The sequence below is a fragment of the Apostichopus japonicus genome, chromosome 22, assembly GCF_037975245.1.
Source record: "Apostichopus japonicus isolate 1M-3 chromosome 22, ASM3797524v1, whole genome shotgun sequence".
Lineage (NCBI taxonomy): Eukaryota > Metazoa > Echinodermata > Holothuroidea > Aspidochirotida > Stichopodidae > Apostichopus > Apostichopus japonicus.
Window position 1 is genome coordinate 17,120,871 of NC_092582.1, and position 22,948 is coordinate 17,143,818.

The 22,948-nt window shown below is 37.1% G+C and overlaps 2 protein-coding genes and 1 long non-coding RNA gene across 3 annotated transcripts; 1 reads left to right on the forward strand and 2 right to left on the reverse strand.

The window, feature by feature from the left end:
* Positions 1–1,576: 1,576 nt before the first annotated feature.
* On the reverse strand, positions 1,577–22,453 carry LOC139963834 (complement receptor type 1-like). Its single transcript, XM_071965019.1, has 6 exons — positions 22,268–22,453; positions 21,537–21,740; positions 9,850–9,968; positions 5,609–5,701; positions 3,498–3,653; positions 1,577–2,948 (listed from the first exon to the last, which is right to left on the reverse strand). The coding sequence occupies exons 1-6, from the start codon at positions 22,386–22,388 to the stop codon at positions 2,868–2,870; spliced, it is 774 nt and encodes a 257-aa protein (XP_071821120.1). The 5' UTR covers positions 22,389–22,453; the 3' UTR covers positions 1,577–2,867.
* Positions 11,019–15,612, forward strand: LOC139964088 (uncharacterized). The gene is made up of 3 exons (XM_071965439.1): positions 11,019–11,473; positions 12,174–12,248; positions 13,427–15,612. The coding sequence occupies exons 1-3, from the start codon at positions 11,328–11,330 to the stop codon at positions 13,551–13,553; spliced, it is 348 nt and encodes a 115-aa protein (XP_071821540.1). The 5' UTR covers positions 11,019–11,327; the 3' UTR covers positions 13,554–15,612.
* LOC139964089 (uncharacterized) lies at positions 16,631–19,575 on the reverse strand. Its single transcript, XR_011791826.1, has 3 exons — positions 18,837–19,575; positions 17,865–17,981; positions 16,631–16,776 (listed from the first exon to the last, which is right to left on the reverse strand). It is a non-coding gene; the product is annotated as an uncharacterized lncRNA (long non-coding RNA).
* Positions 22,454–22,948: the final 495 nt, after the last annotated feature.

Here is a 22,948-nt window from a genome sequence, read left to right on the forward strand (position 1 = left end):
CTGGTGAAAGAACTTTTGGGATGAAATGTATTCGTCCACTTATTTCCTATCCACGGCTTAGGTCACATTATATTCCACCATTCAATCTGCACCTAAATATATTGAATGGACAGAGATTCTTTTATATTTGCCATATACATCCGAAAAGTGTTTGCAGCCTCTGACCGGCTTGTAAACAATGTTCCTATTATTAGGAGGCTATTTGAATCCATTGGATATGTAACGTTGTGAGCGTCTTATATGTAGCCTCAATGTTAGCTCAATTAGTAATTCAATTAATTAGTCAAACAAATCATTTAACAGGGAAAGCAATGCAAAAACAATTACACTAATTTATGTCACCAAACTTTCTGGGCGGTGGAATCAGGGCGGTTGGAACTTGAGGCTCCAAACAGGGGTTTGTGTTCAAAATTTCGGTCAAAAATTCCAGTATTTTTTGTTTTCAACAAAAGAACCGTTTTTATTGAATTTTTGCAACAACGTAGAACGTTCGAATTAATCTTACAGTTTTCATTCATCTTTAAAAAAAAATTGCAACAAACTAGCACTTTCTTTAAATTAATAATGATTAACTAAAAAAAAATGATAAAAGGGGTTTCTTTTAGCTTCAAAATCACCCGATACTCACAGAGAACACAGTAACTTCCTTAAATCTTACAGTTTTGTACCACAATAAAAACTGGAACGTGCTATAAATCGGCAGCACGTGCAATTAGGATTACAGTAAGAACTGGGGATATGTGTAATATCAACAAATCCAGTTTGATGGGGGTTATTATTATTTTTTTGGGGGGGGGGGATTTCTACGGCAAGATGCAACATGGACAAATACGTGCATAACAATGGTCGTAGACTAATTGATTTGTGTCGATGCCTTGCACTGTCGATTGCGTTATTATACCTCCCCGGAACTATACTTCCAAATATTGATGTAGAATTATATGTAGATATCTTCGATAATTTAATGTCCGATAAGCATAACCCAATTTCTGTAGAGTTCCTGAATAGGAACCCCGGTGGTCATTCACACTGATAGAAGCGTTTCAAAGTAGTAAAAGTAATATTGATGTTCGGAGAAAAGCCTCAAAGAAGGTTCTAAGGAAGGGTGAGAGGAGGGATGACTTTAGGAACTTTGTAAGTAACACTGACCTTAGCAACATTTCGGAACGTCTTGATGGTATCCAGCCGATTCACACAGCGAGATTACAGTAACTACTGTAAATCTAAACTTTTGTACCACAGTAAATACTGGATCGTACTGACAAATCTGATAAATCGGTAGCATGTGCTATTACGTTTACAGTAAGAACTGAGGATATTTGTAATTCCAACAAATCCCAAACAACTGGATTTGTTGGAATTACACATATCCTCAGTTCTAACTGTAATCCTCATAGTACATGCTACCGATTAGCGGAATTGTTAGCACAATCCAGTTTTTACTGTGGTACAAAGTGTTAATATTTACAGTAGTTACTGTAATTTCTGTGTAAAACAGCTGTCAAAATGGGTACTAACTATTAATGGAATTAGATTTTCACAATACCGAGGGGGCACGTATCCCCTGTTCCCCGGCTTCATCTCCCTGCAATGACTTGTCACTGAATCACCATTGCTGTGCAGGATCATAACAGGACAAATGGAACAAGGACAATATGCATCCTTTCATGTTCTTTACACTTACCTCATGTGTAAGCTGTCACATGTGTGTGTGAATAACATACCATTGAATACCACTCTAGTTTAATCGTTCCTATAGTGACGGGGGTCCTATAGATATATAACACAACAAGTACAAATTAAGATTAAGTGAACAGGTAAAATGTCTGTCTGTTCTTTATACACTGCTGTCTCGGACCATATACTTTTCCCTACAACTCCTGAACCAATCCAACGCATATATACATAAAGCTCAAGAATATCACTATATTGTAAGAGCAGGGAGTTGTTCCATAACAACTCACTGGTAAGAGTATCAAACGCTGTACAAGACTAACAATAGGGGACACTCTCCATGCATGATGAAATGCAATAGGCCACCTAAGGTGCAGAAATTGAGTTATGCAAGTACATGTTGTCACCTAATACCCATGCGAAGTTGCTTTTGGACATGCGTAGTCGGCTGGAGAGCGTCCCCTGTAATACGGGGAAGAAGGCTAAATATATCATCGACAAAAAATTATTAGACAGGGTAACATACTGTGACACTGTTGTACAAATCATTCATCCTCTCCGTCTATCAGACGACATATTGAACCTCTGTTCTTTGTAAAGAAGCTTAGCTCATTTTAATATAATTTATAATCTGTTCTTTTGTTATATTATATGCTGATGTCGTCATGTACTAAATTTCCATTTCTCTCTTCTGAACGTATATTACTGTTAATGAAATATGATGCGTGTTGATAACGCGAACGAAATACTAAATTGTCCTCCAATCATCACGTTTATACGAACGTCGTTAAGTGATTCGTCCATCCTCTCCACTCATGCCCTAGTTGCTCAGTATGTTATATACTTTCTCTATGTTATGTAGGACTTTCCAACGTCGATCGAGTTTTGTTCTCAAGCGCAAGCATGGACATTTCAGAATCGTATATTGTACAATGAAAGCTCACACGCGTTGTTCTCAGCACTCTCAGCTTCTGTTCACACCTGTTCTTGCTTCCCTCGTCGAACTTGAAAGCCACGCAACAGTAGCAATTATGTATGCACTGTGTGACTTCACACCTCTCAAGTCTAGTTCAAGCATTCCTCACATGAACATTCTTCCACAAATGTGTCATGTGTTGCTTCTGCCATGCTGTCACAAAACATTCGTCCTTCATAATACAACTAACTTCGAACAAGCGGGATGGTATTGTACCTCAAAACTCACATTCCTTTTCAATAGCAAATATAGCAAAACAGAAAAGCGTTTGCAAGCTAGCTGTCGTACTTACATATACCTGTAATAGAAAATGAAGGAAATGGATGAGTTATATGATTGAGAGGACCTCATAAGAACCTTGGGATGTTCGGTAAGAAAACAAATTGTCAATTACAATGTTGTGCCTATTGCTACTATGCATCTTTTTATGAGTTTGAGAGGAAGTGGTGTAAAAGTCCCCCAGCCCCCCCCCCCCACCCTACTCCCTCATTCAATTATATCATCATATAACAAAGACCACGTCCGGATATTTTTCAATTTTTACATCCTCATTTAAAGGACACTAGTTATTGCTATTGCTATATCGCTACGAGTATCGCTATTGTTATTGCCATTGTCATTGTAATTATTTTTATTATTATTATATATAATATATATATAATATAGTATACCTATACGATAACTACGATAACAGCAAATAGGTATACTATATTATGTACTTGCTCTACTTCTCTGTATTGATCCCTTTTGCAACTGGAAGTGAACATCTGAATCTTTGTTATCAATGATAATACGGTATATCTGATTATAATTTTGATTGGATTGTGAAGAAAGTCAGCCAACTAACCGGCGCATTGTATGTTGGACAGATAAGGTCATCGAGCTGTAGAAATGTAGCAAATGGTCTATCATCTATGTCCGGATTTCTATTTCTATAGTAGTGTCCGGATAACTGTGTCATCGATAAAACTAGCATAGTACACCAGTCTTGGGAATTGTATCCCTGATGAGAAAATATATTTAATACGAAACATATTTACCATGTTCAAAGTGTCACAGGAAAAAAGTGAAAACGATTCTTACAAAAACAAAAGTAAAACTACTTACCGTATATGAAATTGTAATAGTGCAGTATATTTTGTATTTATAAAGTATGTTGTCTCTCACAGAAAAAAAAAGTAAATGTTATCTTCCATGATGAAAATACACCTTCTTTCAGTTGAAAAATGTCCAAAGGCTCCTAGACAATGATTATTTTAACATGGTAGCTTAATTTTGCAGAAGGCAAGTTCTGCAAAGCCTCACCGGTATCGTTCAATCAAGTTATTCTTCATACTCATCTATATTGTATTTTATTCTGCAGTTTTACTACATATTTTGTGTCATATATTTATTTCCTGTTACATAGCGCTTTAGAGCACTTTGTGGATTTTACGCTTTATGAAATAAATTATTATTATTAATTCGAAATTATGGTAAATTTAAATAATCGAGAGTTAGCCAAGTAACCAAGCTTTATTCTAAATGACTTTATTATTTGAGTTTGATACAAATATGTTGATAACAATAAAGAAAACACACCAATAATTGCAGATTGAAAAGTGCGTTCATTTATACCAAACTGTGGCACGCTTAATGCCCACAATCAGCATGAGGGTCAAATTGGCACCTGGCTTACTACTTAAGCTTCCATTCATATGGGGTCCTGTCACTAAATCATTTGCCCCTTTTAGCGTTATTGAAGCGGGTAACGTAAATACCATATGACGTTTTCCTTAATTCGCAATAACATATTAACCTAAAAGTAAGCCACTTCTGACCTGCAGTATTTTACCACCGAAATACAAATTGCTTCGAAGTTGAACGGGGAAAAGACTATAGGAAAAAAGGTTCTCGACAGTGGGTTAAAATAGGAAACCATGATGATTTACTTTAAAATACTTAGACAAAATATTAATACGAATTAGTTGTTTCTTGACGTTAATTGATGACCAATTTGATCAGCGTTAAGAGTAGATAATAGTATAATATTATTTCAAGGTAAGTATGAAAGGATCAACTACTCGTTGTGACTATGTATAAGAGGAAAGACGTAAGAGAAAGTGGATGAGAAGAACGCATGGAGGGTTCTACTTCTATTTGTTGCCTCCTCGTCCCCTTCAAAACTGTAAAATGTACGGAAAGTTGCAAATGTTATGTATTTATGAATGTGAACATGACGATACAGTTTATGAGATAAATCATATAGTATATATCGACATGGAGAACTATTATCATATAAAGGTAGAACACACACAAGCATATTTAACATTGGTATTTTGAAAACCCAATATCAAGATCTTTGTCTCTTATTCGACTTCTCAGTGGGAGAGTAACATCTTGACTTGATGCTAAACCCTAATTTGCTCCATGCAGAGGATCACAGTATACTGATGGGTCTGTGAAATATTGTCATCAGGGGGTGATGTTAGTCAAAAGCTTTATGTTCTAAACCTACCAAATAAAATCACCTCATTGAAGGTCTGATAGATTTTGATTCTTAATTGCAAGATTACGGCATTGACACTTGCTCGTGCAAGATGCTTTCACAAACTGTCACCAAATTGATAAGAATTCATCAATCATCGCCATATGAATGTGATTTTGACTGAAACATGAAGACAAATAACAGCATAGTTGCAATGCAATCTTTCCAGCCATCAGAATATTCGTTTAATGAGGATGTTAAAAAGATAGTCCAGCCTAAAAGAGAAAAAAAAACATTCGGCTTTTTTCTTGGGCTGGTTAACGAGATGTTTCAAGTTCAGGTTCAAATGTCGCAAACGGACTCTAGGGATTGAATTGTACTGTACCAGGATTCTAAGAAATATAATACACTTTCATCAGCCACCTTTTGTATGGACTATCCTGTTAATAACACTCATAAATGGGTCTGAGATTAACGGCATTTTAGCTTACCAGATCACGTGCCTCGCATAATCCTCTAATCACAGTGTCTGTTGTTTGTTGCTCGCAATTAAAACGGTAACACTGTCCTATAGGAAATTGTGTCTGTATGAACATTAAAAAATATATATTATTATATGAATTATATAAATATATATATAGAGATGTACATATATATATATATATAAATGAAACGTAATGAGAAGGAAAATCCAAAACAGTGAAAAAACTTCCAATCTCCACCGGGATTCGAACCCGGGCCTCCCGCTTTGTACGCGGACACCCTAACCAACTAGGCCATGGACGCTGATTGTATGTCTAGAGGTTCGAAACCGGTAAGGAAGGTCGTAATTTCACTGTAAGCGTCTGACACCTGTATCGAACAATACTCGTTCTGTTTTTGGTGACATATTTTGCCTTACTCTAGAGATCAAACATGATGCTAACCAACTTGAAAATCATTTGTGATTCCTAAAGCCGGATCTCGAAAGAGATACTTTGAACAGACTTTATGTTAATGGAATGGAGGTAAACGACAAAGGCAAATGAATATATATAAATGAAACGTAATGAGAAGGAAAATCCAGAACAGTGAAAAAACTTCCAGCCTCCACCGGGATTCGAACCCGGGCCTTCCGCTTTGTACGCGGACAAATATAGCTAAACATTCATAGCTCCCTGGTGTAATAATTTACCGCATACTACTGGCACTGCCATAGACAAGTTAGAGTAGCAGCTCCCTGAAGAAACTATGCAGGAATTTCGTCAAGGCCACCGCTTCAGGTAGCCAAACCCGTTTATTGCTTATTAGCCGTAAATACGGGTTTGCTAAGAAATTACGAGACAACAGCGACGAACCGGTAGAGGGTAGTATTTATATTATTTTTGAATCGGGTGGTGTGAAGGACACAAATTTACGAGGAATTTACGAGCGAGCACACCTTTAAGTTAACCTAACTCCACACGACAATATTTTTGTAGCCTAATTTTTTTTAAATTCCTGTTTTATGGGATGGAATCTATAGGCATATGTAATATGAAGGTAGTAGGATGTTCAATTGCGGCTGAGAAATGAGACCTCAAAAGTCAAGAAAATGCCAAAATGCTGCGGTGGCGACAAATTGCGGAATTTCAAAGTGTGATAAATCGGCCAATTGTGAAGCAATGCAACTGATTTTTTTCAGAATATGCCTATTTAATAGTGTTCGAATCATACAATAAATTTTGGAAATTTTCAAAGATGTCCAATTACAACATACTCCAAAATTTGGTGATTTGATATGGAATGACCTTTACCTTTAAAGCAGTATTTCCTTATTGATGTGGCAGTTTCAATTAACTTGATTATACAACAGAGGGACAGGTCTCATAGTTAATATTAACAGTTATCAGATTCACCCTTTGTATACTGAACTGAAAGGTTTCCTGCACAAATCGAACAGAAATCTAAGAAATCCCAACAACTTGCCAAAATACAGAACACAAGTCTACAGAAACTCTGTCATATACTGTTGTGCTGTAAACATTCAATCCGAGCACTTAAAAGGGTTTGTTGTAGTTGGTTATTTTGTTATATCGTTTTATGTATTAACTTTTGTATTTGTAGATGTATTTTATATGAGATCCTAACATCTTACCCATTTTCTCCCCTTTCCCTGTTATATTAGTTATACTTTTATATGTAAAGTGGAATGAATACATGAAATAATTTGAAGATTATTGGGTCATATTTTACCCAAATATAAGACGGGGTCAAATGTTAATCATACTCATAAGGTCATGCCCATGAAAATAAGGTCTGATCAGTGGCCAGCAATATGGCAGTTCTGACCCATGTTAGGCAGCTCACAAGGGATTTAAGACCTATTTGGTCAACATCATTGTGTTTTAGTTCCCATGTTCAAGTGTGTATAAGATATATAAAGGAAATCACATAATACGACGAAACGATATACAGACCAATCGTTTTCAATTAAAGAAAAACTTTATTTTGCTTCTTTCCCAAATGATTTCATCTGAGCAAAGTCTTACATCAAACACGTTTAAGGATAGGATTAGTTGGAATTAGATGATGGTTGAATTCATCCAAATTTGTGGGTGGGGAGGGAGAGGATGATCATGCTACATTTTAGAAATAAAATAACAAGAAGAGAAGAGTACCATGGAAGGAAGTTGTTATGACCACTCTAGTCAGCCTAAACGTATGAAAATGTTGACCATTTATAACATCATTTCAACTCCAATACATTGCGAGTATATCCTCTTCTCATGCACAGAAGCAAATGTAATTAGCGGCGGTTTTGTTCAATTCAGCATTTCGTTGTAGTTGATAAATGGACTTTAAGAATTAGAAGTGAATATTGTTATTCATTCGCGCAGTTCTCCAACTTGGGCCTGGTAATATGAAAGAGACAGAGAGAGAGAGAGAGGAAATTCTTGAACATTTCATATGAGTTTAAAATTGGGACAAACAATGACGGGATTGAAATGTTAGATATGTATATATATATATATATATATACCGATATATATATACCGGTATATATATATATACCGATATAGAGTAGGTTGGCGTCTATCTTGGCGCAGAGTGCTCTATGTCCATTGGACAGAGCAGAATATATGTTGATACTAGATGAGACTAGTGGAACACTAGTAGTTGTAACTCGGAGTTTCACGCTTTGTAGCGATCTTCAGTTGTCTGAAGATCGCTACAAAGCGTGAAACTCCGAGTTACAACTACTAGTGTTCCACTAGTCTCATCTAGTATCAACATATATACCGATATATATATACCGATATATATATATATATATATCTATATTTATATACCGATATATATATATGTATATATATATATATATAAAATATTTAATGTTGATAGATAGAATTATTCTCTTGATTGGAAATATGCAATCACCACAAGGTTCAACTATCTTAGGAAGACAGTAATACATCTCAAGACCTACAGCACATATTCGTATCTAAAATTATCATCAGTAAGGAGATTACATATCATATATAACATACTTGTGGATCGGTGGAAATTTTTTACATTCACCATGCTATGTTATATCTTGTTTGAACCGACCTGCTTTTGCGAAACATTTGCGGTCAAATTAATTGCCACAATTTACTTATATGATATATATATATTTCCTTTTCCTATTTCAAATAGAAAACACATGTGTATCCTGCAGCCTACAATTTACATCAAGAAACAGTACGGCACTTTTACGACTGCAATACTATAAATAGTCCTATAGAATCTATTTGATATCATTTAGTATTGTCGATTTCCTGTGATCTAACATTACGGAACAGAAACAATAATCGATTGGGTTTACGATGTACGGTAGCCTAACACTGAAACGTTGGTAAGAGTTATAGCCTAACTATATGTTAACTACAAAGATTACTCAAAATACAGGGAAATATAACAATTTACCTTGAAATGCATTCTCCCGTTCCTTCGGTTCCCTTTCTTCCAATTTCGTTTAAAACGACATCATTTATTCTCTCCACTTCCCAGCAGAAGTTAAAATGTTTCGAAATGTTCACCAGTATTGTATCGAGGAAAAGTGAGGACATTCTTCAAAGTAAGTGACTCGACAGTCTCGACACTCTGTTGTGTATATACGTTGGAATGATCACCTACTATGTTTACTATATGAACTTTTCACGTGATACTATGTTACGCATTGATGTTTTCCTTTTACAACTTTAAAGTTGATACATACCACTTTTGATCAACATTCACAGAAAAGAACAACTTAAGGGAAAGATTTTTGAAACGTACGAACTTGTTTATCAGAAATTTGCATTTTCTTTTTGGCGTAACTTACAAATCAGCGAGTACAGTAATCTGGTCGATTGCACTGGAAATAATATCTGTTATGCCACTTTATAATATAGAGTATGGCCTAATACTGTTACAGTGTTGCATCCATGATTGTATGAATCAGTCTATAACACAGAGAAATGAGATTATAGATCAGCCACTGGAGGTTAAAGGTGAGCATTTTTTTCAATGAGATTTCAAATGCTGTTTTTGCATTAACGTATGTACCACAGCAAAATTGTGCAGTGACATTGACCGTCCACGGTATGCGTTCAGGATATGACTGGTTGCTACGCCAACTAAAATACATCGAAAAAATTCACACGTCAATAATGGTATAAGCATAGTAAGTGCATAATAAATGCATTAAATATGTATTAATATATGTATTAAATGTGAAAACAAAGCTTACCTGACGTGTTATTGCTGTAATATATTGGTATATCAATTCACGATTACAGAAATTATTGCCAGAGGTCCTCTTCATTGGTGTCGACTCAGCCGTATTCCTAAGAAAGACGCTAACAACAGCTGTCGAGAAAGTATATAAAGCAAACATTATTTGCATCACTGCAACGAACTCCAATGAACTACCATTTATTGTAATCGCCCTCCACTCGAAGCAAATAACAATAATTGAATAAACGTTTTGCGACGACGATGTACCAGCTAATTCATTATTCTGCGTGATGAGAATCGATATTACTTTAAAATGAATCTCCGTGTATAAACCGAACAGGTGAGATGGATTACATATAGGGGGATACTTATCCGTTACCAATCCGACTGTACAAATTCGAACATTCCAAACCCCATGTGTTTAGAAAATCATTACTCGAGATAGGAATACACTAGGGAGCTTCCTATAGCTTTATTTTGCACGTTAGACAGCCTGCATCAATAAACAACCTTTTTTTCCGAGGGGGTCACATGGACTTTTTTTTGTTTTGTCTTAAAAGATTTGTTTACATTAAAAAAACCGGCACGTGCCCCCTGGAAAACCCAGTGCCCCCCCCCATCTGAGATTTGGGTTGGTAAAAAAAAAATATATATTTTGTTATATTCAACTCCCATCATCTGAGTTGGTTTTTTATAAGGACAAAGAAGCACAGTAATTCGTATTTTCTTCAAATGAGCTGCGAAAAAAATGAATAAGTTTATCCTTGAACGTCGGGTATCGAAGTCGTAACCCGCGCCATCACAACAGGTGTCGATATTTACATTGAATGTGTCAGTGCTCACGCCAAACCAGCGGATATACACGTCCGCTTCGCGAGCTACATGACTGTGAGAAGGGAGGGTACTGCAATATGTTGCCTTGGTCTGAGGTTGGCAGGTTAGGAGCTGACGAAATGTGAGAATGTGAGGGTCCGCAGGCACCATACTTGCCTATATTTGTGGAACCATATATTAACCCTGTTGTGTAGGGGTGCAGACGTCATTTGAGGTCAGATGCTTGTAGGAACAAATGGCGAATGTTCACACCTGCATACTGAGCCATACTCGATGTGTGATCAAACTTTGGATTGCATGGTGAGATCCCTGATAGGAGCCAATAACGATGCTGGAACCTGTTACATCTTAAAGAGGCGTGGTCGTGACGTAGTGGCTTTTAGAATATTTCTTCTGGACGTCAGAGTTTGGTACAGTACATTTCTCTGACGTCACGAAGGTGACGTCACTCAGTACTTTTACGAATGATCACCGCGACGAACATCGGCAACTTTCTCCTGTATGCAGTCTGCTACATGTACAGTTTCATATAGGGAAAGCCCAGTACACAATGAAGGGAGTGACTGTTTTGTTGACAATAGGCTACCGTGAATTAGATATTTAAAGCGGAAATTAAAAGAACGGAGGTCAACATCGGTTCTTCTTTCCGACGCTTTGATGAGTGGGTCCGACGGAAAAAAAGGCTTCGAGACGAAACGAGGTGAATTTAAAGAAAGTCGAGGGATAGGTGACAAAGACCTAACGGTTTCCTCAACACATTGTGGACACCTTGAATGTCATCTCACTGCATGTAGTTTTTGCCGGTAAGTGCGTAACTTTCAGCATGCATAAACTTTTAAAAATGTTTGATATGCCTAGGTCCTCCAACCATAGGTGAACAAGTCATACATTGATGTAGGCCTATAACTGAAAGTCAATTGCTTTCTCTCGATCAAGGTGAAGCAAGTACATACAGTATTCCAAGAACCTTTCAAATAATTGATTAGAAATAGGCTCAGGCCTAATGTTCGTTGCTAAAGCCTCGAGGCCTAACTTCTTTGTGTAGGTTTTATTCTGTCAAGGGACCTCTTTGGACTTATTTTTAGTTATGGACAATATCAGCATTGATTTACCTCTATGATGAACTGAAGTAGTGCCAGGGCTTTATTTTCTCAGTTTGAAACTTGTAAGATTGTATCTGAGGACAGTTTATCCTCTCATCATGAGAACAGGTGTAAAATATGTTTAGATCGAACTTGAGGTTTCCCCCTCCCACACAAGATATATTCACGTTGAAGATATATTCTAATTAGTAGGAGTTGTATGTGGATCACCTAGTTAACTACAAGTTTGCATAATAAATTGCCTAGCTGGTTGTATTCAATTGCTGGAGTCACATCAGACCAAAGTTGATGAAGACTTATACATAAAAACATGTTGTTCTGTTAAGTAGAAAGTGGTGTGAGTGAAATTTGTGCTTTGACAGCCCTTGCAACTGCTTGTTTTTGTTACACTTTGTTGAAGGTCGTTTCACAGTGATGAAGAAGGTATTGCAGCCCTATCCCATGGTGAAGAAGAACTATTGTGTATTGATGAAGGGTGAGTATATATTAAAGACTATCACATAGTTACTGTATGGAAGTTTCTATGGATACAGTTATCAGTGTAATTTAAATGGAATATAACCTGCAAGTTAACACTGCTGTACAGTGTGGGGCCAGCCATAGGCTACTGTCAAGTGAGGAACTATTTTCATTCTCATTTAAAGTTTCAAGAAATGAAGTGAAACAAAATCAGTTAAAGTAAGCTAAGCTAAGGCCTACGGTTTCATGTATGACCTATTCCATAGTGAAGTTGGGGTATACATCCTGCTTAAATACTCTGCTAAATGTGGTTTATTAGGTCAACAATTTTGGCCATTGAAAATTCCTATATTCCATGCTTTACCAGAACTATACAAAATATTCATTACAATCTTCCCTGCCTATAGCAAATTCCACCAAGAGTACACTGTTTTAGGCAAAAACAACACGGGAGATTGAATATCTACATGTGTAGGTAATGCTAGCCATACTGAACGCCCCTTTTCACAAATTCATGATGAAACACACTGTACTATTCCAGTGGTCAAGCCAAATTTGTCTTCACACAGGCAAGTACTGTATTGTTGGCCATTATAGCACTTGTGTCTACAACCATGTGGTGACTGTCAATTAATTAGGTGTACTCAAGGATGATTCCTAGTGCCAGTACTTGCCAATTTGGGGAAGTTTGTGCTATCAAGTAACAAAGTATTAATGCTCAAGTGAATTTTGAGGAGGAATCTTTGCCATGTTAAATAATTCACTGGTTCGTGAATTTCTTTGTCAGGTTTTCAAAAGTAGCTCTAAATTTTGGCATGTCAACATGGGGAGAAAGGCCATAAGAGGGGGGGGGGGGGTTGTTAGGAATATAAATATTTTGCAAGAGAAGAATGCTAAGTTTAAGAGTTATTCTTCTTTCTGAAGCTGACCTTGGTTGTTGTGCTTCAAACTTGCTACAAGAGAACATGATACATGTGAAAACAGAGGTTACCCCTGGCCCCCACAATATCTCCCTATTTTATGCCCCTTGCATGTCAAGTATACCACACTGCCCCCCCCCCCACAAAAAAAATACAGATACCATGACTGAACTGTTGTGCCTCTGCACTTACATTACAGTAATGATGCAAATAGGCTTCAATAATCTATTACTAATATACCTGTTGACTGAATTTTTGGATTTTCTTTTCCCAGAGAATTACTCCCTAATGAAACTGTAGGGAGTGAGGTGTTCCCCCAGAGCTTGAGATGGACTCCTCAGAAATACAGAGTGAAGAGTCTCTTCCAGATAACTGCCCCTCATGGGAAACTCTTGGTATAATTGAGGAAGCGAAATGTTTTGTATCTATAAACAAATTGTTAGAACTGCTGAAGTTAATACATGGGGAGTACTGCACACACACTAACTGTACTAAAATAATATCTTATCAATGGAGTGCTATTGGTACAGCAATGCTTTTTTCTTGGAAGTGTGAAGATGGCCGGCCATGTGTGTGGAAAATAGTACTCACAAAACAGATTTTGTGGTATCTTTTCAGGTAACATTCAAATTTCGTCAGCTGTAACCATTTCAGGAAACAAGTATTCTAAAATGGCTTTGTATTTTAAAGTTTCCAATTTTTTTTTTTTGTAAGCAACACAACATTTCTACGTGTTCAAAGGTTGTATGTAACTCCAGCTGTTACAGCTACTTGGCAGAAGGTCCAAAAGGCAGAATTCTGCAAACTTAAAGACAGAGGTTTATGTGTAGCAGGAGATGCTAGAACAGAATCCCTTGGGCATTGTGCCCAATACTGTACTTACAGCTTCATGGATGAAGATTCTTAAAAAATGTTGCATTTAGAGGTAGTTGATGTTAGGGAAGTAGGGGGGAAAAGTCCAAACATGGAAAGAGTTGGATTTGAGAGAGGATTGGATTTTCTAATGAAATAATTTAAAATCTGTGAAGTAGTGACAGATGCCCATGTTCTGATAAAGGCACTGCTAAAAAAGTGTACAATATATGATGGAATTTCTCATCAAGTGGATGTTTGGCATGGGGCAAAGAACCTTGTCTGGAAACTCTCTAACATAGCAAATGCCAAAGAGAACACTGATCTGCACTTATGTATGCCAGCTATAACGTAATCATTTCTGGTACTCCGCTAAAGAGTGCGGCGGTAATGATATCAAAATCAAGTCAATTTTGCTATCACTTCTTCACCACATTGTAGACGAACACCAGTGGTTGTTATCAATTGATGGTACACCAGGTGAATGTAGTCATCACCACTTATGTGAAAACGACCATAGTAAGCCATATCTAAAGAAGGGATCACCGTCACATGAAGCCCTTAGGTCTGTCATAATCAAGAAGCAATTTCTGAACACTTTTCCATATTACAAAATTTCAAGCATACTGGTTCTTTGAATCATTTCACAATCATATGCTAATGTATGCCAATAAACGTTGTGCTTATTCTTATGATGGATATGTAACTAGAATGCTACTGGCTGCTATTGATCACAACTATCACATTGAATGAGCATATGGTTCAACTGTTGATGGCTAACCAATGTATCTGGCAAAGTATAGTAAAAGATCAAAACAATAGGCACCTCAAAAATTGCCTAAGGCTTTTGGTTACATTCCTGAATTGATGAAAACTGTCTTTCTGCTCTGACAAGAGAATCAGTGCCATTTATCGGCCAGAGTAGGCCTACCTGAAGATCACCCAAAAATCATCAAACCAAATATTAGCAGCGCTCCAAAGCCTAGTATGAGTGTTTTACTTGCACAGTACCAGTCTAGATTTGCAAGTTCAGCTGACATGGGGCATTCCTAAGCTACAATGGTTAATTAAGGAAACGGAATGCAGTTTTATTTCACTTGAGTTTTTATTGATTAGCACTCTTAATGGCTCGAAGAGATGTTACATAAAGTTAAGTCTTGATGTGTGCTAAATTTACTAGTTATTTAAAGACTCCCTACTTTACTCGTTCATTTGATTTAAATCCACTTTAATATTACTATTTTACAAGTCAAGCAAAGCATGTTCTTTGATTTTCATGTCAAAAACCGAGCCCTTGGATTACATTCAGTACCATTTTATACTTGTAACACACTTGATGCCTTAAAGTCTTAAGTATTGCCACTGAGTTTTGCATGCATCTGAGGTGGCAAACTGCAGTCTTATCCAGTGGTGAGTAGCATTTAGTCAGAACTTCTATCTAGACTAAGAACATATTATTGTAATGGTTAAACATGCCGGTGAATGGGGCTTTTAGTAGGGTTATGATGTTCTAGTATCTTTGTTAGACTACCTACTGTAGTCCAGCCCCTGTAATAGATGAAACTTGGCTGTTTAAGAGGTCATTTATCAAAATTAAAAGTAGTACAATCTTGGCAACTTGGTCTGTTAGTATTCATGGTTTTTAACTGTCTATAACACATCACAATGGCTGTGATAATACTTCATTTTTGAGAGAAAGAAAAGAGAATACATTGTCATCAACTATAATTGAACTTTTATACCTTTATTTGGAGTGCTCACATCTGTATTATTTGGATCTGCATTTGCTATTTGTCACCTACAGGTACATTCTAACTTTTTCCCCTGATTGTGTCGTTTCATACCTTTCAAAACATGAAATAAATATTTTACCTTTCAGCATAATTTGCAAACTTCTTTCACTCCTTGGAAGAACAATAACACCCCTTCCCCTCCACCCTGCTTAGGTTACCACTCTCTATAAACTTGAAAACAATGAAATAATCAGTTAACATTCACCAATGTTTCACTGCTTGGAGTAACAAAAACTCCTCCCACAGCCCCACCCACCATCATCCCACATAGGTTACTACTGTCTATAAACAAACGAAAGAAATTATCATCACTCTACCAAAGGTTGTTGATAGGATTGAAATCCCTATCACAAACCATGAAGTAATCAGTTTACCTTCAACAATGTTGCACTTCTTGGAGTAACAGTAACCCCTCCCCCCTCCCCCCTGCTCTTCCCCCATCACCCCACTCTTATCACTATCACTGTGCCAATATGTTTTCTTTTCAAATTGTTTTCTCTCTTAATCGATGAGGTTGTTGCCAGGATTGAATCCTACATATTGTCCATCCACAGATGGAAATCTTTCCCTTATCTCTGAGATGCAACAGGATGGCAATACCATTCTATTTCCTCTACCTAGGCGACCAAACTTCCAGTAAATAAAATTTCTGTAAGCATAATGTCTGTAGTTCCTGTTGGTTCTGTTTTCTTCCAAAGCAAGATCATCCTCTCGCATGTGCATATTTACACCCAAGATGTGTGCATTAAGGCATATATCCCTAAATGCATCCGAGTAAGTTGCACATTGTTGCACCCTGTTTGTGCAGCACTTCTTTTCCACATCAGTTGGCATCTCTACACATTGCAGACATTTCACGAGAAGCAGTCACTTCCTCAGTTTGGTTTGGCGCAGTGAGATCACTGTGAGCATCTGGGTTTCTGCGGAGCTCTACTGCAACCTGCTCTAACTGTTCTCATGACAACCCTTGTACATACATCTGTTGGACAATTGAAAACAGCTTATTTCTTCAGTACAATCATAAACATATTAAGGGATAGCAGGGCAATTGGCTGCTAGTAAAAATGCAGAATATTTTTTGGGGTCAAACTCACTACCTCATAACACTCTGAATGGTGAAATTTTGAATTTTTGGTATTTTGTGAATGCATGTGGAACACAGCAGAGTGAATGATGCAATCATGGCACTATTTATGAGCTATTTCATTCCACAAAAATGTCACATTTTCAGCCACTGGAATATCCCTTTAAGAAAGAATTGAACACAAACATTTCATTTGATTTCATACCAAAAAATTCCGACCGCAGCCATTCACGTGAAACAAAACATAATACTCATCTTGATAGATAACTAGTTTGGTTATCATTGAAAGAGACAAAATGTGTTTTTTTTTTATTTCACAAAGACTGACATTCCTCAGAAGCTATACTTTCATTTTCTAATCTTTATTTACTTAAAACCTTGAAATCTGACATATTTTGGAATGTTAAATTTTTATCTGGAAATGTATTATGAGTTTGAATTTCATTAAACTTTAATATTTTGAATGAATATCTGGTGTGGATAAATTATTTTGGGATTATGAATGGGGGGGGGGGGTGGTTCAGCCCAATCATCATGCATGGTGACATCACATAGTTTGCTTCTGTTAGGGAACTTCATAAACCTGTTATATTGGCTGCAATCTGAATATCACTCTCTGGAGATTTCAAGGTGTGTTTGACACTAAGGTGTCCAACTGCACCAATGTATGTGTGACAATATTCTTTGTTATAAGAATTCGGTACAACATAAATTATAAATAGAAAAAGAAGCAAATATTGGTCTGATAACAGTGGGCACAGTTGCACATTGTGACATCAACTTGTACAACATTGTATTATATGCATCATAAAATCTGGACAAATTTTGGTCTGATAACATTGGCAGTTGCCCATTGTGACATAACCTTGTACTACGGTACATTATTATATGCATCATAATCTGCATATGTATGATTTTTGTGGTCTATGATCATCAACGTAATGTCAATATTTAGTAAAGTGGAAAGTGTGTGCTATGCCAACCTGAAGTTGATATTCATTGTTGTTTGAAGCCACATTCTGCTACCCAGGTGCACTATCATCTTCACCTGCTGCATGCTCATTTGGTGAGACCTCACTATCACCAGTGTCTGACAAATCCTGTATAAAGAAAAAAATCAAAAGACACTTATGAATGCTACATTTCTAGCATGGCTTGCTTTGAGCCTGTTTGAGTGTAGATATCAGATGACGATGCTCTAGATATCATTATAGTATAGGCATATGGGCTTTAATCTGTCAGGACAGTTGTTATTCATACAGAGTATAGCTCCCCTGCTCGCACCCCACGGTAAAGAATCACTGCTGTGCGTACAGTACTTTACCAGCAATACCCCTTTAGTACTAGATTCTTACCAGGTTTGTATCAGGGCTTGCCATGCTGGTCACAACCATCCCCTAATCCCTGACTCGCACCCCACGGTATATAACCACTGCTGTATCTAAAGTACTTTACCAGCTTAATCCTATAGTCCTAGATTATTACCATGTTTGTATCAGGGCTTGCCATGCTGTTCACAACCATCCCCTAATCCCACAACCATCCCCTAATCGCCCCACTCTCCAAAGCAATGTCATATTCTCGTTTAACCCTATTTATGTCAAGCGCCCAAGCCTATAGGGCTACTTTTATTTGGTTTATAGTTATAGGCATAGCCTAGGCCTATATATACACTTAACTTACTAGACTTAGCCTAGGCCTAATATAGTAATAATAAATAAATAATTTCTTAGCTGATGAAATAAGGCCCTGTATATTAAACTTCAAATTGTAAGTGCATTTGCCACCCTCCCTTCCAACCATGCATTATATTTGACGATTCGTTTGCACACCGAGAGCACCATTACCCTTCGCCTTGTACCATTACATTATAGACCTAGGCCTAGGCTTATTAATGACACATTTAGGCCTAGCCTACCTTAACCTAGACGCTGTGTTGACAGTTATTAACTTACCGTAGGTTTCTTCTGGCAAGCTTTCCTTTTTGTCCCACAAGTACAGAAAGAATTGCAGTAGGCCCCTAGTCCCTTGCACGGACACCCAGCTCCTGCTCGGCCCCTTGTCCTAGTGCTGGGCTGTCTCTGACAGGTGCTATTACAATTACAACATTCCACCGGAAAATTGTGAATCCCATGATGATTGTTACTCTAGTTCGGATGACATCTTTGTTTGTAATTTTCAAAGACGGTTTTTCGAAATCCACAAAATATACGTTCGAGTGAATGTTTCGGCGGTGGTACTGTCATATGTTGAAGGTGAGTTGTCAACTGGTTGCCTGTACTGTAAGTCTGTAGACACACATACAGCACACACAGCAACGGTTCCGATTCGGTTAGTGCGATGATGACTGTACATATGTAGCGCATGCACTTCATATTGCCGCTGTGGCAACAGCGCCTGTGTTTTGCACACATGTGTTCGGCAGACTTCTTGGAAATTAGTGGTCAGATACCATTTATACTTCTCTCTTACCTAAAGTAGAATCCATCTTACCAGTCACTTCCGATCTTTACGCATAGTGTAATAATTTATAATTGTGTAAATTATATATTTTAAAATTTTAAAGGCTAGACATTGAATACTGAAAACGAATTTATTTTTTCCCATGTGAAAACCTCTTACATCACAATGAACAATGCCGTTTGGCAACAAACCTTAAACCAATGAGAAAATTGAAAAATAAATTGCTGTCGATATTTCATGATGACCACGCCCCTTTAATAGATAATGGGAGAAAACGAGAAGGACAAGAAAGGAGTCGGGGGTTATGCACACATTAATTCAACAAATGTAGGTGATATTGATATAGGGTTAGGCATAATATCGACAGCATGTGGTTCATATCCTCTGCAAAATTTTGCGCCTTGTTAAAATCATTACCTCAAAAATAGCAATTTCTGGAGATATCTTCAGATTGAATTTAACATCAAATGTGGCAGCATTTTGCATCTAGCCCATCCTCCGTATGCGAAAAATTTCCAAAGGGGAGGAGGGCAGTGGCGGCGGAACCGTGGGGGCTTGGGGCCCCCCAATGAAAAAGTTGAGGGGGCAAATGCATGATAAGCCTCCCCTCCCCCCGTATTTACCAAGGCTCCGAAACGTGCATCTGCCCATTTTTCAATGCATACTTGTCGATCTGTCCGATGCACACATATACTATATAGGTGTAATCATTTTAGTAAATGCTGGGGGACCCTCGGCCCGTCCCCTGGCTATAGACCACATTGTCACCCCAACCGCGTCTTCACGCCCCATGAAAAGTGGAAGCAGTGAGTGTGAGTACCGGTAAGCGCAACACAACTTCGTCTTAGGCCAATGACTTGCTTCATTTCAGCCAGTTCTCCAACATCCCCTTACTACACTCAAAAACGTCTTTGCGAGTACACTACGAGTAATAGCTACTCTCTTGAAACACCATCGAATATACAAATTAAAATGTTTTTACAGACTTTTACGTGCAATCTGAGAAATTGCAGGCTTGAGACCCATATTTTAGAGCTAGGTATTCGCAGCATAAAACACTCGGGAAGTGCCGTTTCCGGCCATCTGGGGGTTTGAAAAACCCAAAATTTTCTTGTACGCTCCGCGCCAACCGTAAACATATCCAAGTTTGTGGAATCAATATGTTGCCTTCCTAAATATTGATTTTTTTTTGTAGAAATTTGCATATGAAATGAAAGGATGCTGTAATGCAAATTTTGTACACAAATTATTAACAGATTTGTTTTTGTTCTCCTAAGAAATTAAATGGTGATACTTAACTGATTTGTTCATTTATTGCTTACATAGGGCACTATAACTTCAGATATCACTACCAACCTTTTGAATATATAATCAAAAATAATCATTTTTTGCTTTATTCAAACCTCTATTAGCTGATGTAACGTGAGTTACCGAAATTATTATTTTTTCCCCATACATCAAATATGACACTACTAAAAATCTCAAAATTGGATTTTGGTTTCTACTCATCATCCCGAAATGTGAAACAAGTAAAGAAATGTTTAGCACCCATACTTTATACCGACAAGAAAAATGATCAAATAAACCTGTTCAATACAGGATCTGGCTGAATAAGTTACGAACTATTAAAATAGTTGCTGCAGGTTTTGCTTGCGTTCATATAAATTATTTATGCTTTGTTTTTGTTTTTTAACTAATAATTAGAAAAAAATCTGGCAAATTTCAATACAAAAGTAAACGATTTTTTTCAGATATTATGTTTAACAATTTGCAACAAAATGACAAATTCCTTGAATCTAATAAGTAAGAAATTCAACTTTTTACTGCAAAGCAACAGAATGATTCTTAATCAATGTCATCAATTTAACAATTCACAGGAAACTGAGAATTGACCATTTAGTATATTCCACCAATTCAACATTTCCCAACAAAATGCTGAATTCCCTCAGAAAGTCATCAGTTCAACAATATTTTAGCAAACTGATGAAATCATCATGGAATAAATCTCGTGGAATCAACATTTGGCAACAAAAAGAATTGTTACGCTCGCATCAAACATGTCATCATTTCAGCATTTTGCAAAAACATCATGAATGACAGCAAAATTGCAGAGAAAGATCTTAACATTCCAACGGCAGCTTAACGTTTCAATATAACAGATAGAAAACATTGAGCTTTTCTTCTTTTCTTACCTGAAGAATTCCTGTGGCACGCCGGCTGTTTGTTATCTGTATAAGTCCATATTGCATCCCTACAGAACATCTTTTCGTTACCGATTCTTTCAAATCCTATGTTACAGGATACCGTTAAGACACCGGTTAAATTTTCCAGTGTTTCGTAAGTTCTTTCAATCAACACAGAATGCAACACAGAGGGAAGAAGCATTTCACAGCTATCTAAAGAAAATATGGATAAGTGGTTGAGATCGATATAAGAATTACAACTTTAGGATTTTTGTTTATTTGTTTAGAAGCAAAATGCATACAATTTTGATCCATTTTTCACTTCTTGACAATGAAATTTGGTTGAATTGTTGTAACTTTCCTTTGCTTTGGGATAGAATTCTCCCAAATCAGGGAATATTTACCAAAATTTCTTAGAGTGAAAAATCATTATGTCTTCAACGGATTTCACTCCCTTTTTTTCTTCAGTTTGTTTTAGCTCTTTAGGTTGATAGATTACATTGTCTAAAGGTCTGAAAGTTGTATTTCGCTTTACGTTCTTCAATCTTCATTTCAAACTCATTTGAAACCTGTGTTTACCTCATCTGATGCTATTGTATTTTAATATACTGGTAAAATGGATATGCTAGTATAGCAATATCAATTAAACCTACTTGTAGTCAAAATAGTTTCGTTTTGCGATTGAAAATAATCAATAGCAACACTCATTACTGAAACAATTAGGATGATGAATAAGTTACCTATCAAACACGTTGGTTTTGGTCCAGACCAGGTACCGTTCGTTCTGCACCCTATTGTAGAGGTACCGGAGATGTGGTAACCCTCGTTGCATTCGAAGTTGACAAAGTCCCCTACCAGCATGTTACCGTCACTAGGATGTCTATTACCGTTGCGTATCTGACCTAAGTCTTGACACCAGGCTGGAAGGAGATGTTATCAAGTAGTACGGATTTATTTAATGATCTTAACCTATGTAATATTTATTTATAAACTAATCTGGTATTCAAAGTGTTGTTGCTTCGTTACCCCCACCTTTTACATTCATCATCTTGGCGATCCTCCAGTGACGGATGTTGTTGCCTGTGGAACTGGGCTACTTGGAGGAGGTTTCTCCCTCCCCCTGTGAGAATGTGTCATATGGTAAGAGTTGCTTAGTTACAAAATGGTGTTTTAGTTTGCAACATTGGAGTACCTTATGTTTAAACTATGTCCACTTTTTATCCACAAAATGAATATCACCATTTGCTCTGTTTCTACTTCCCATTATTTCGGTGAGCCTCCACACATTTTGGCGATGCTAAAAAGGGTCACCATCCCTACTTTGAATTCAGAGTAATTCATGACACACTGTGACACCGAGTATGGGAGGATGTCTTCAATATATTATGTGCTTTCGTGCCATGTATCGGAGCATTTGTACA